The 13,016-nt window shown below is 36.1% G+C and overlaps 1 protein-coding gene across 6 annotated transcripts in view; it reads left to right on the top strand.

Moving 5' to 3' along the window:
- Positions 1 to 13,016, top strand: part of LOC138320653 (double-stranded RNA-specific editase 1-like) — a 156,159-nt gene that overhangs the window by 130,035 nt on the left and 13,108 nt on the right. For all 6 annotated transcript variants that reach the window (XM_069263792.1, XM_069263791.1, XM_069263789.1 and 3 more), the window contains one exon: positions 6,259 to 6,978. In XM_069263792.1, coding sequence (XP_069119893.1) covers positions 6,259 to 6,978 — 720 coding nt within the window. The remainder of the gene's footprint in view (positions 1 to 6,258; positions 6,979 to 13,016) is intronic.

Below are 13,016 nucleotides of genomic sequence, written 5' to 3'. Positions count from 1 at the left end.
ATTGAGCATCAACACCTCTTGACTTAATATAAACTGTGCCTTGTTTAACTGTACACACATTTGGTGATTTCTCTGTACCTCTGTGAAGGTAAGAAATTCGGGTCAGTATCTACTTGTAGTTGTGTGACTTCATGAATATTGATGTGTGTAATTGTGGTTGACTTTTAAATGTACATTCTGAGATTTATCTTGCTAGATCTAACACTTTTGTAAGGTTTTTCTGCTGTACTGATGACTCAGGGTAGTTCTTTTTACATTACACTTTGTGTAATTAGGCTATTTATTTTTTCATACAAGTAAAAATTTATATAAACAATTTGGTATGCTATTATTAAGGAATTAAGTTCTTTGAACAAATTTGCACAGAAATTTCTGTTCTTTTGTAATTGCAAATGATTTGGATTTTATCTTTTGTACAGACTTTTTAGCTATCCTTTGACTTTCATCTTATTTCACCTATAACAAATACACAGTGATACATATATGCTACTATGTATCATGTTTGTGATAGATAAGTCCAGGTTAACTGCATTAATTAACCATGGAAATTTTCTATTAGAATGATGGAAGTTTGATCTATGATTTACTTTGGTACCAGTGACCTTGAACATAGTACATGCGACCTAAAAAACGTATTGATTGTAGTTAATGAAATTCAGAGAACTTTGAGAATATCACATGGACCGAGGAAATCCTTAATAAATTTCTGGTGATCCATCTGAACCTAAGATTGGCCCCGAAAACAAACCACCTGACTTGTGACATATCTGGGCCCAGATCAGCTTTAATCAATGGATCTCATTTCTGGAGGAATCTGCAGGGACAATTCATCAGTTTGATTAGAAATAATACAGATATGATCTGGGAATTATTTCTATGTGTTTCAATTGAGACCCAACTAGCATGCAATATTGTTCTGTCAATCTGTCTGTGGGTAGAATCAGAAATCTAAATTGAACTGGCCCAGTTTGTCAGCGGAAAGCAGGGTTTATTCCTGGATTGAGGATCTGGGGTCCTTGACCTTGCCATGAATAGGAACTCTAGCTGATGAAGAAAGATAGATATAGGGGGATAACTGTGCAAGGAAGGGGTGCCTAGGATATATATAGATAGGTCCCGTTTCCTCCTATATCAACCCATCGCACCCCCCCCCCACACCTTTACAAGAGAAAAGAATAAGAAACATACCAAAAAAAACCATTGTGAACATTAAATAAATATTGCCTGTTTCTGTAGACAAATGGTGTTTTAGGTATTTAGACTTAAGCTATTCTTTAAGCTATTCTATTAAGGATATGTATTTTGCTTGGTTACTGTGATGAAATTGTTGTTTCATTTCAGCGAAATGCTCTCTGCTGGAGGTAAAATTATTGGCAATTAAAACTTAATCTTTGATGGAATTGTGTTTATATTAAATATCCTAATTAACTGGGAAATGTGGAACAATTAGGTTCCAGTAATTAGTAATATAAAGTTTTCATCCTGCTTCTCATCTCAGCCCTTCTCTGGCTGTGGTTATAGCAACCTAAATTTAATCAACTTCTCACATTTAAGCTGTTGTCAAGGCCATTATCTAGAAGGAAGAAAAAAAGACTTTGTCTACCTTTAACAATGAAATGTGTAGCTGCATTTGTAAACTACAGTATTAACTTAACTCCTTATGACCTTCACGAGAATGCCAAGGACACCATCTCACATGATGTACCTAGCTTATTGGCACCTGCACTTAGCTTGGTTCCGAATTCCAGATGGATTAGGGGCCCAGCAGGAACTCTTATAATCTGTGGGGTTACATGCACATGTATAAAGTTTACTAATAGGTTGTGTAGAATTCATTTTTATTTTGCATGAAGTGGATCAATATAAAAAATAGTTAATTATGTTATGGTGTTTATTAGATGAGCTCGTTACCTGGGGAATTAATCGGTTTAAAGACTTCATTGACTCTCATTTATCATTTCTTCCCTGCCGCCATGAAGTGATGGTGGAGAGTGTTTCCCAAGTCTGTCCCATCACAAATATCATCCCTCTGTATGCCACACCGGATGATGTAATATAGAGGTGCATGGAGGGATTGGTGTCTTACAGATCATTTTAGTAATTATAAAACCTTGACATCTTATAAGCTCGGATGCCGAAAAATTGACAAAATAAAAAAAAGGAAAATAAAATCAAAATAGATTGAAACAATAGAAAAGCCAGAGTGGCGATACATTAGAAGACATTAGCTAAGGAAAAATATTTTGTATGAAATCTTCTGTGAATTAACAAGCAAAGCCTGTTTTATTTATAGAACACTTGTATCAAAGTTTTATAAATAATAGGTACATAAAGTCTCGTGATAGGGTTTAAATACAATAGTCTAATATTGATACCGACTTCTATAGAGCTCTATATATATACACCTATTCTAAGGTCTTTGTTATAGTGTATCCCTGGCCTGTTGCTGGATCATTAATATAATGGCTCTATATTATTTCTTTTCTACACAAAATTCAATCTTTATGATGAAAGCTCTGAAAGAATTAACTTGTAAAGCTATAAAATGAAAACAGATTGTGAGAAAGATTGTACATTTTATGGTATAAAACCATTTGGCTGAAGTAATCAGAGATGGAATCAGGCAATTTACGTCAATGTAGAAAGTGATTGTTCTTCTCCCACAGAATAATATACAGCATATTCCATTAATACAACCACATATATTTCTCCTCCAAATGGTATCAATGGATACAAACTTCCTTTATAGTGGTATGTTTAAATTCATATCCTCTCATGTTAAAGACAGTTTCCAGTGCATTTGATTTTTTTTCATTATTCTAAACATAGTTATTATCACAAAAACATCATTTAAGGGGTATTAGTTAGATTGAGGAGATTTTGATGTTGAGATGTATTAGAGGATGATGCTGTAGATAGTACCATCTATCATGTAAATGCTGATGTATAGGATTGTATTATGGACTTGTAATGGGTAATTACATGTAGGAACCTTATTGTGTGGTCCTTATAGGAAATATAATCACTTTCTTTATGCTAATAATTAAGTGTTTAAGTTCACATTTAGTATGATTTTGTGTTTGATTGTATTTTATAGAAACATAGAAAAGGAATCATCACAAAAAATGATGAGATTTAAATGGCTTTCAAAATTCTCTTAAGCTAGAAATTTTCACTGTAGGAGTCTTTTTTTGTAATTTGAAAAGGTATAGCCACATGGTTATGCAATTGATATACCTGTAGGCATGGTTTTGTAATTGATATACCTGTTGGCATGGTTTTGTAATTGATATACCTGTTGGCATGGTTATGCAATTGATATACCTGTAGGCATGGTTTTGTAATTGATATACCTGTAGGCATGGTTTTGTAATTGATATACCTGTAGGCATGGTTTTGTAATTGATATACCTGTAGGCATGGTTTTGTAATTTATATACCTGTAGGCATGGTTTTGTAATTGATATACCTGTAGGCATAGTTTTGTAATTGATATACCTGTAGGCATAGTTTTGTAATTGATATACCTGTAGGCAGGGTTTTGTAATTGATATACCTGTAGGCATTGTTTTGTAATTGATACCCCTGTAGGCAGGGTTTTGTAATTGATATACCTGTAGGCAGGGTTTTGTAATTGATATACCTGTAGGCAGGGTTTTGTAATTGATATACCTGTAGGCATGGTTTTGTAATTGATATACCTGTAGGCATGGTTTTGTAATTGATATACCTGTAGGCATGGTTTTGTAATTGATATACCTGTAGGCATGGTTTTGTAATTGATATACCTGTAGGCATGGTTTTGTAATTGATATACCTGTAGTCATTGTTTTGTAATTGATATACCTGTAGGCATGGTTTTGTAATTGATATACCTGTAGGCATGGTTTTGTAATTGATATACCTGTAGGCATGGTTTTGTAATTGATATACCTGTAGGCATGGTTTTGTAATTGATATACCTGTAGGCATGGTTTTGTAATTGATATACCTGTAGGCATGGTTTTGTAATTGATATACCTGTAGGCATGGTTTTGTAATTGATATACCTGTAGGCATGGTTTTGTAATTGATATACCTGTAGGCATGGTCATGTAATTGATATACCTGTAGTCATGGTTTTGTAATTGATATACCTGTAGGCATGGTTTTGTAATTGATATACCTGTAGGCATGGTTTTGTAATTGATATACCTGTAGGCATGGTTTTGTAATTGATATACCTGTAGGCATGGTTTTGTAATTGATATACCTGTAGGCATGGTTTTGTAATTGATATACCTGTAGGCATGGTTTTGTAATTGATATACCTGTAGGCATGGTTTTGTAATTGATATACCTGTAGGCATGGTTTTGTAATTGATATACCTGTAGGCATGGTTTTGTAATCGATATACCTGTAGGCATGGTTTTGTAATTGATATACCTGTAGGCATGGTTTTGTAATTGATATACCTGTAGGCATTGTTTTGTAATCGATATACATGTAGGCATGGTTTTGTAATTGATATACCTGTAGGCATTGTTTTGTAATCGATATACATGTAGGCATGGTTTTGTAATTGATATACCTGTAGGCATGGTTTTGTAATTTACACAGACATAAAAGTCTAAAACATGAAGAGTTATTTGTTTACTTCCATGTACAGTTTATATCATTGAAGTTATAGTTTTGTTTCTTAATTGATGAAATATACCTGTTGCCTGAAGCCAGCGCTATGCTTCTTTAATTGAAGAATTGATGGTTTGCCAGCTGTCAATCAAACTGCCTGGGTAACACACAGAATTTTACATCTGGTATTTTGTATGCTGTGACATGGAATGGGTACACATGCATTTGCAACCACAAGGTGTGATTACACATGAAATGGTACATGTGCATTGCACGATGCCTGGTTACAAATCATCTAACAATTGGTCAATTAAACATGAATCTATACTCCTTCCATTTTTGTAACTATTGAAAGTTTTTTGTTCATCTTTGTTTTATCCCATTTAAAATAGATTTAAGACTGCTTTTAGGATGTTCTTATTAGCCTTACACAGGCATAACCTAATAATGACCAAATGACCTTATAATGACCTTCGATCATCTCGGTTAAGAATGTGCTACAGGTGATTTTGAAGGTGACTTGACTTGAATCTAACATAATAGGTGACGGCATAATTGATATTTTTGGCATCCATCTTTCAAATGAATTTTAATCTTTCAGGAAAGCTATGGTAATTTCTGGCTTGGAAATTGATTGAATTCCATTCGTCATCTGTAGAAGATATGCACAATTTTCACAAAGAAGTTGTACATTAAATCTTTGTTTTGAGATTAGTTTCTGTAGTTAGCTGTTCCTAAAATAAACAAAGTGAATAGTTTTTGTTTATTGAAAATTTCCAGGTGTCAGAGACAAATGCAAAGTTTAAAACCAATCAGTGGCTTGTGAACAGATTTGTAGAGATTTAATGTGTTTTTGTCAGCCAAAATGTCATTTCATAATGTGAGAGACAACACGTCCGAGTCTTTGTGAAAATAGTCAGTTTAAAATGGATTATAATATATTGATTGATATCCATAATTCTTTAAAAAAAAATCATGATAAATTCTCTAAAAACATAGCTTAATGAAATCATATCTGTAATGAAGCATGTTACATTTTGGCGAGTGTGGAACAGTCTTACATTCCTGGCCAGTACCAGTACATACAAAACTTATCAGATTTAGACGATTGTTCTGTTGGATCCTCTACACTTTACTAATTAATAAAGGTAGGCTGTGCTGCAAGGTTAGAACTGACACTCACAAATTGGCTTTGCCGTACCTACACAAGTTCCTTATCTGTTGCATTAGCCAAATTCAGTGAGACTGGATTAGGAAAAGGTGGAAAATTATTTAGTTCAAGTTGTGTTTCTTGCAGTTTTCTTTACAATTAGTTTGTTTGTCCTCTCTAATCAGTATATATAGTGTACTGTACAAGTTTTAGAGATCAATATCAGGACTGAGTTCTGTATCCTAGTAGTGCTTCCATAGCAATGCATAGTAAAGCTAATAATAGTTCTTTAACCTTGAATTTTACTTTAAACCCAATAGAAGTTTATTGTACGTTAATGTTTCAATGTATTTTTTGCTTTACTTTATTGGCATCGTTTGCAATGGCAACACAAAATTTGCGATGAAATGCCTTTATTTTGATTAGATATTTGATGATGATATGACTTCTTACTCCATCCCTTTTCTTTAAAATTTTATATATTTTATCTTTACAGATGACACAATAGGCAGTGACATGTTGGGAAAGAGACGCCACAATCTCCTAGGGCCGGGCGGCAAGCGAAGGAAACTTCATGGTCCACCTGTGCAAAAAAATGCCCTGATGCAACTGAACGAACTAAAACCAGGCCTTGAGTTCCGGTTTGTTTCCCAGACAGGCCCAGTTCATGCTCCGATGTTCATCATGTCTGTGGAGGTTAACAGTACAACCTTTGAGGGGAATGGAACAACAAAAAAACTGGCAAAACTTCGGGCTGCAGAGAAAGCGTTGAAATCATTTGTACAGTTTCCTAATGCAGCAGAGGCACACAAGGCAATGGGACGTGATATCACGACGGATGATTTTACTTCAGACACCGCCAATAACTCTAATAATGAACTCTTGTTTAACGATTTTGAAGCTCATAACAACAGCACTTCAGGAAGTTTTGCACCCATGGAACAGAATGGTTCAAGCAAGCCGAAGAGAAAATCTGCCATCCCCGCTCAACCAGATGGTAAAAATCCAGTCATGATTTTAAATGAACTAAGGCCAGGACTGAAGTATGAATATGTTGGAGAACGGGGTGAAAGTCATGCAAAAAGTTTTGAAATGTCTGTGACAGTCGATGGAGAAGTTTTCACTGGATCTGGTCGTAATAAAAAGATGGCTAAATCTCGTGCGGCCCAGGCAGCTCTGACCAAGATATTCCACCTGGAGTTCCCCTACCCTCCCGGTAAGTCACTGTTTCTCTACTGCACTGTATTGTTTTCATTCTGATTAGAATACAAATCTTTATTCACTCTGGTTCATAGAGAATCTGACAACATGCCATAAGAGGTCACGTTCTGGTGACCTTTATAATCACGGATCAGTCCACCATGTAACAGAGTGATTAATAAAGGATTTGTATTTAAATCCTTTTGGAATGTTTTATTAATACCAAAGTATTAAATACTTCAAATATTTCTTTCACTTGACTGTACAACCCTTCAAAATAGTTGAAGATTTTTTTCCTGGAATGAAAATTCTGATAGAAAAGAATTTTGTTAATTTTTCCTATCATGATACAACTGAATGTCTACTTAAAGTGAATAGTCGGGCAAAGAAAAAAAGTCTAAATGCGTACATTGGCCTTCCAAAAGTTCTCACAAAGTTCTATCATATGGAAATGTAATCACGGACATAGTCAGCCGGGAGGACATTTTAGGATTCCTATACTTTAAATTAATTTCTTCGCACGCAGACAGATTTTGGCGAGAGATTTTATTTTTCTATTTCATAAGAAATTATACTGGATACATTCACACCATTTTTACCGACTTTAGCCATCCTTAATTGCCCGACTGTTCACTTTAAGATATGATTAGAGCAGAAAATGGAGCATAAGAGAATACGTCTTTCAGCACAAATTTATTTGGTTTTAAAACTTTTTAAATTCAGAATCACTATAATCCACGTTTCATATCATTTAAGGATATCATCTATTTGTGTGATTCGGGATTTGGAAAGTCTCCGAAGTTTGTGTCCTATGGTTGCAATTTTCTTTATCTGTTGAAAAAGATATATATGTGTAGCGGGATTGGACTGGGTCGATCATCGGTGACCAGGTAGCTCTGGGTTCCGGGTTGGAATCTTGGTCTGGCCGCTACATTTTTAGCCCACCATCATCAGATGGTGGGCTATTCAAATCGCCCTGCGTCCGTGGTCAGTCGTCCGTCGTCCGTCGTCCGTCCGTAAACAATGCTTGTTATCACTATTTCTTAAAAACAGCTGCAGGGATTTTGTTCAAACTTCACATGGAGGGTCCCCTTGGTCCATATTTATGCCATACAGATTTTGAGGCTGATCGGAAAAACAAGATGGCCGCCAGGCAGCCATCTTTGATTTTGGCAGTTGAAGTTTGTTATCGATATTACTTGAGAACTACTGAAGGGATTTTGTTCAAACTTCACATGGAGGTTACCCTTGGTCCCTAGTTGTGCCATACAAATTTTGAGGCTGATCGGAAAAACAAGATGGCCGTCAGGCAGCCATCTTTGATTTTGGCAATTGAAGTTTGTTATCGATATTTCTTGAGAACTACTGAAGGGATTTTGTTCAAACTTCACATGGAGGTTACCCTTGGTCCCTAGTTGTGCCATACAGATTTTGAGGCTGATCGGAAAAACAAGATGGTCGCCAGGCAGCCATCTTTGATTTTGGCAGTTGAAGTTTGTTATCGATATTTCTTGAGAACTACTGAAGGGATTTTGTTCAAACTTCACATGGAGGTTACCCTTGGTCACTAGTTGTGCCATACAGATTTTGAGGCTGATCGGAAAAACAAGATGGCCACCAGGCAGCCATCTTTGATTTTGGCAGTTGAAGTTTGTTATCGATATTTCTTGAGAACTACTGAAGGGATTTTGTTCAAACTTCACATGGAGGTTACCCTTGGTCCCTAGTTGTGCCATACAGATTTGAGGCTGATAGGAAAAACAAGATCTTGGATTTTGATAGTTAAGGTTTGATATCCCCATTTCTCAAAAATTGCTGAGGGGATCTTTCTCAAATTTAATATGTAGGTTCTCCTAGGGCCCTTGTTGTGCATATTGCATTTTTGGACCAATCGGTGAACAAGATGGCCGCCAGGCCGCCATCTTGGATTTCGATAGTTAAAGTTTGTTATGGCTATTTCTCAGATAGTACTGAAGGGATCTGTCTCAAATTTCATATGTAGGTTCCCCTAGGGACCTAGTTGTGCATATTGCATTTTGGGACCGATCGGTTAACAAGATGGCTGCCAGGCAGCCATCTTGGATTTTGTTATTCAAAGTTTGTTATCGCTATTTCTCAGAAAGTACTGAAGGGATCTGTCTCAAAATTCATATGTAGGTTCCCCTAGGGCCCTAGTTGTGCATATTGTGATTTGGGACTGATCGGTCAACAAAATTACTGCCAAGCAGCCATCTTGGATTTTTATATTCAAAGTTTGTTATCGCTATTTCTCAGAAAGTATTGAATGGATCTTTCTCAAATTTCACATGTAGGTTCCCCTAGGGCCCTAGTTGTGCATATTGTGATTTGGGACCGATTGATCAACAAGATGGCCGCCAAGGAGTCATCTTGGATTTTGATAGTTGAAGTTTGTTACCGCTATTTCTCAAAAGGTACTGAAGCGATCTCTCTCAAATTTTATATGTAGTATGTTTGAAAAAGTTTAAAAAGTAGAGAAAAGATCCATCTTTCCTTTGTCAGATATAGATCATTCTTTGGTGGGCGCCAAGATCCCTCTGGGATCTCTTGTCTTCTCTCCTGTTACATATTTATGTACCTACAATAGGTGTTAGAGTCGCGATGGAAGGTCATTGAATAAGGAAGCAAGGATTCAGTATTATACTAAAACGGTTAGGCATTAAGTTCTAAGGTTTGAGTAAGAGCCTATTGTGTCACAGATTTCTATCCTGGTATGCCCCTGGTAAGTTTGATTGCTGTGCTGTGCTGTGAGTGGGAGATAGTATGCAATTTAAGAAAGGACTTTTCACATTTTGACTGTTAAAGCTCTTTGACTAATGGTACCAAAAAAACAAATACATAAGTACTAAGAGGATAATAATAACCGAACTGAAAGATGGCGATGAATAAATTATAATGTTAGCTTTGTAAACAGGTAAAAACAATGTGGCTTACATGTCATCAAACCATAACAAGAAGGCCTAAAGTACACGGTCACACGGCACACTGCCACTGAGTCAGGCAGACAGATCAACATTGAAACAGTTCAAACAGAATCAAGCTGAAGAGACCTGCATTGTTCCTGGTTACAGACATAATAACATGATTCTTCACACCGAATGTCAGGGTACTGGGCTAATTATCTGATCCCTTACCTGAGAACGCTGTTTAGGTCTCTAAGGGATCAGATATCTAATTCTAGATTGCTCCATTCTAGTCTCAGGTTCCCAGTCCTACGCTTTTTCTGTGCATTTTCACCTGATTGTTTACTACGGGGATGGTAAACTTTTGATGTCTCATTAATTTGGTGTGTTATTGTTAATTTTGTAGATTCAGGTGCAGGCCTTTCATTGATCTATATCTCTTTGTTAGTTTAATAATTAATAGATTGTTGTGATAAATGTACTATTTGGGAATCAGCGATGGTGTCTTGTTTTTGCTAGGCAGTCTGTCCTTTAATTCCCACATATACCACGCATAGCAGAGATTTTATCTTTCCTGATTTGGACTTTTTAAATTTTAGAAAAAATATTACTATGTAAATATGTTGATATTAATTTAGATACAAAATTAATGAAACCAGTTTATGTTTCTAAATGTTTAGAAAAAAGGTTTGTCTTATCAAGATTTTAATAGCAAGATTTTCTCACTCATATGTGACTACATTTATTAGCTCACCTGGTCCGATAGCACCCATAATGCAATGGTAGCATCCTTATAGGGTGGGGATTCAAAATTGTACAAATGATGGGGCTGACCCACCGGGGGGCCTGAGGGGCGGGGTCAAATGGAGTCAATTTGGCTATTTCCATAAAAACGACTTCTTCTCTGAAACTAAGCAAGAGATAGCACCCATAATGCAATGGTAGCATCCTTATAGGGTGGGGATTCAAAATTTTGTAAATGATGGGGCTGACCCCCCGGGGGCCTGAAGGGTGGGGTCAAAAGGGGTAAATTTAGCTATTTCCATATTAATGACTTCTTCTCTGCAATTAAGAATGGAAGAGCACTTATAATGCGATGGTAGCATCCTTATAGGGTTGGGATTTGAAATTGTACAAATGATAGGGCTGACCCCCGGGGCCTTAGACGGCAATAGATGCGAGGTCAAAAAGGTCAATTAGGCTACTACTTTCATATAAATTACTTTGTCTCTGAACCTATGTATTGGATAGCACATTTGTATGGTATCAATAGCATCATTGTATAGTTGTGATTCAAAATTAAACTTTGGGAGTCAATTTTGCTTATTTTTCTAATTGTCAGAGTCTTGTGATAATTACTAACAAAAAACCAGGTGAGCGATACAGGCCCTCTGGGCCTCTTGTTATTAACACATCTTACTTTTTTCTTCTATATCTAAATACATTGGTTTCACCTAAGGGAAATGTAAATCACATCATAGAGCTGTTATTCTCAAGCTATTTGGGATTTATTCTTCAGTAACATCACACCAACTCATGGTCTTTAGATTAGCATTGCCCAGATGACCACGATTAGATTTTTCTGCTGGCCCTAACACACATACCTAGTAGTAAGTTTTGCCACTGCTTTAAGTTAAAGGAGTAGGAAAACTGGTTTGTCCAGTACAATGTGACTGACTGGGGTGTGCTTTTCGTTATCTTTAGCAATTTGTTTAAAATATATAGAGATAGTTCTATTACAAGGATACACAACACAAATACACTGCAGCCCCCCAACACATTTACCCACTAGGAAGTTACCCTTAAACATCCAAAGCATGATAGAAGCATAATCAACCAACAAAATACAATCAATAACATTTATAATGCAGGTTATACCATATCAGGATAACCCGTACTGTCCATTACCTGTCAGCCACTATTATATATGTTACTCTGAAGCCATGTACTATAGAAATTATCTCATTAATTACCAAAGGAAAGTACAAAATAAATCACTCCTGTTCTGTAGGATGTAGATAAAGGTTTTTCTCTTGGAAACAGGTTTTCAAAATTGAGTAGCCTTGAGTGATGCCAGGTGTGTCCTAACTCTGAGATTAATGTACACCCACTGATCTACAGGATTACATACCTCTCAGATTTAGTAGGTAGACTTCCTGGAATCTTTACATGTCCTAAAATCAGGAAAATCTTACCCCTGGCTTGTATGTATATCTTAAATTTATCTTTTATCAGGTGGAATAAAGTCAGATTTTAGACCAAAATCAAATTTCAGTCAGAGATGTTGTCAGTCCTCTCAATTATCTGTGCATGTATCCTATCTTTCTGCAATTTATTTGACATAAAGGTTTTAACTTACCTCCTCGTCAGTAAAACTTTTCATTGGAACTACATGTACACCATCATGCACAGCTAAATTGTGGGTCAGTTTGACCTTTATCTTGACCTTTTCACATCATAGGAAAGAGTCGGACCTCTGCTGTATTACATACAATATCGCTTTCATTTAGGAAGGTGATAAATTTCCTATAATATTGTTTAGTTTTAAACAGAAACCAAGTGCAGCATCTACAAGTAGATCCAGATAGATAAGGAATGACAACGACAAGCTTTGTTGTGTATAAACTTTGTATTAATTATCAAGTGGAGTGTAAACATATGGAATGTAACAAGCAGACCTAGAGATGGGGTGTGTATTGGGAGTATTTGTATATGTTTTACTGGTGTGTACAATAAAACCTCATTATGTAGTCCAAACTTCACACATTTTGTTTAACCATGTTCTGACACCCAGCTGGTCTGTTCATTGAGAAAACACTGTGAGCAGGAAACTCTGAATAAACATTGATAAATGGACATGCATAGACTGTTTATTCAAATTTGCACATAGAAACAGCACCGTGACAAATGAATGTCAACACACCTATCAATCTGTTTCACTCATCCTTCTTACACAAGATCAGTTATCTATACAATGGACTCCTTCCTTTCAGTCATCCTTATCCTTCTTACACAAGATCAGTTATCTATACAATGGACTCCTTCCTTTCAGTCATCCTTATCCCCCTTACACAAGCCTTCCTACAGCAGTATAGACCCAGCCATTGTCTTAGCTTTGTGACTCACAGTGCTC

The sequence above is a fragment of the Argopecten irradians genome, chromosome 4, assembly GCF_041381155.1.
Source record: "Argopecten irradians isolate NY chromosome 4, Ai_NY, whole genome shotgun sequence".
NCBI classification, from domain to species: Eukaryota; Metazoa; Mollusca; class Bivalvia; order Pectinida; family Pectinidae; genus Argopecten; species Argopecten irradians.
This window is presented reverse-complemented; position numbering and strand designations above follow the sequence as displayed.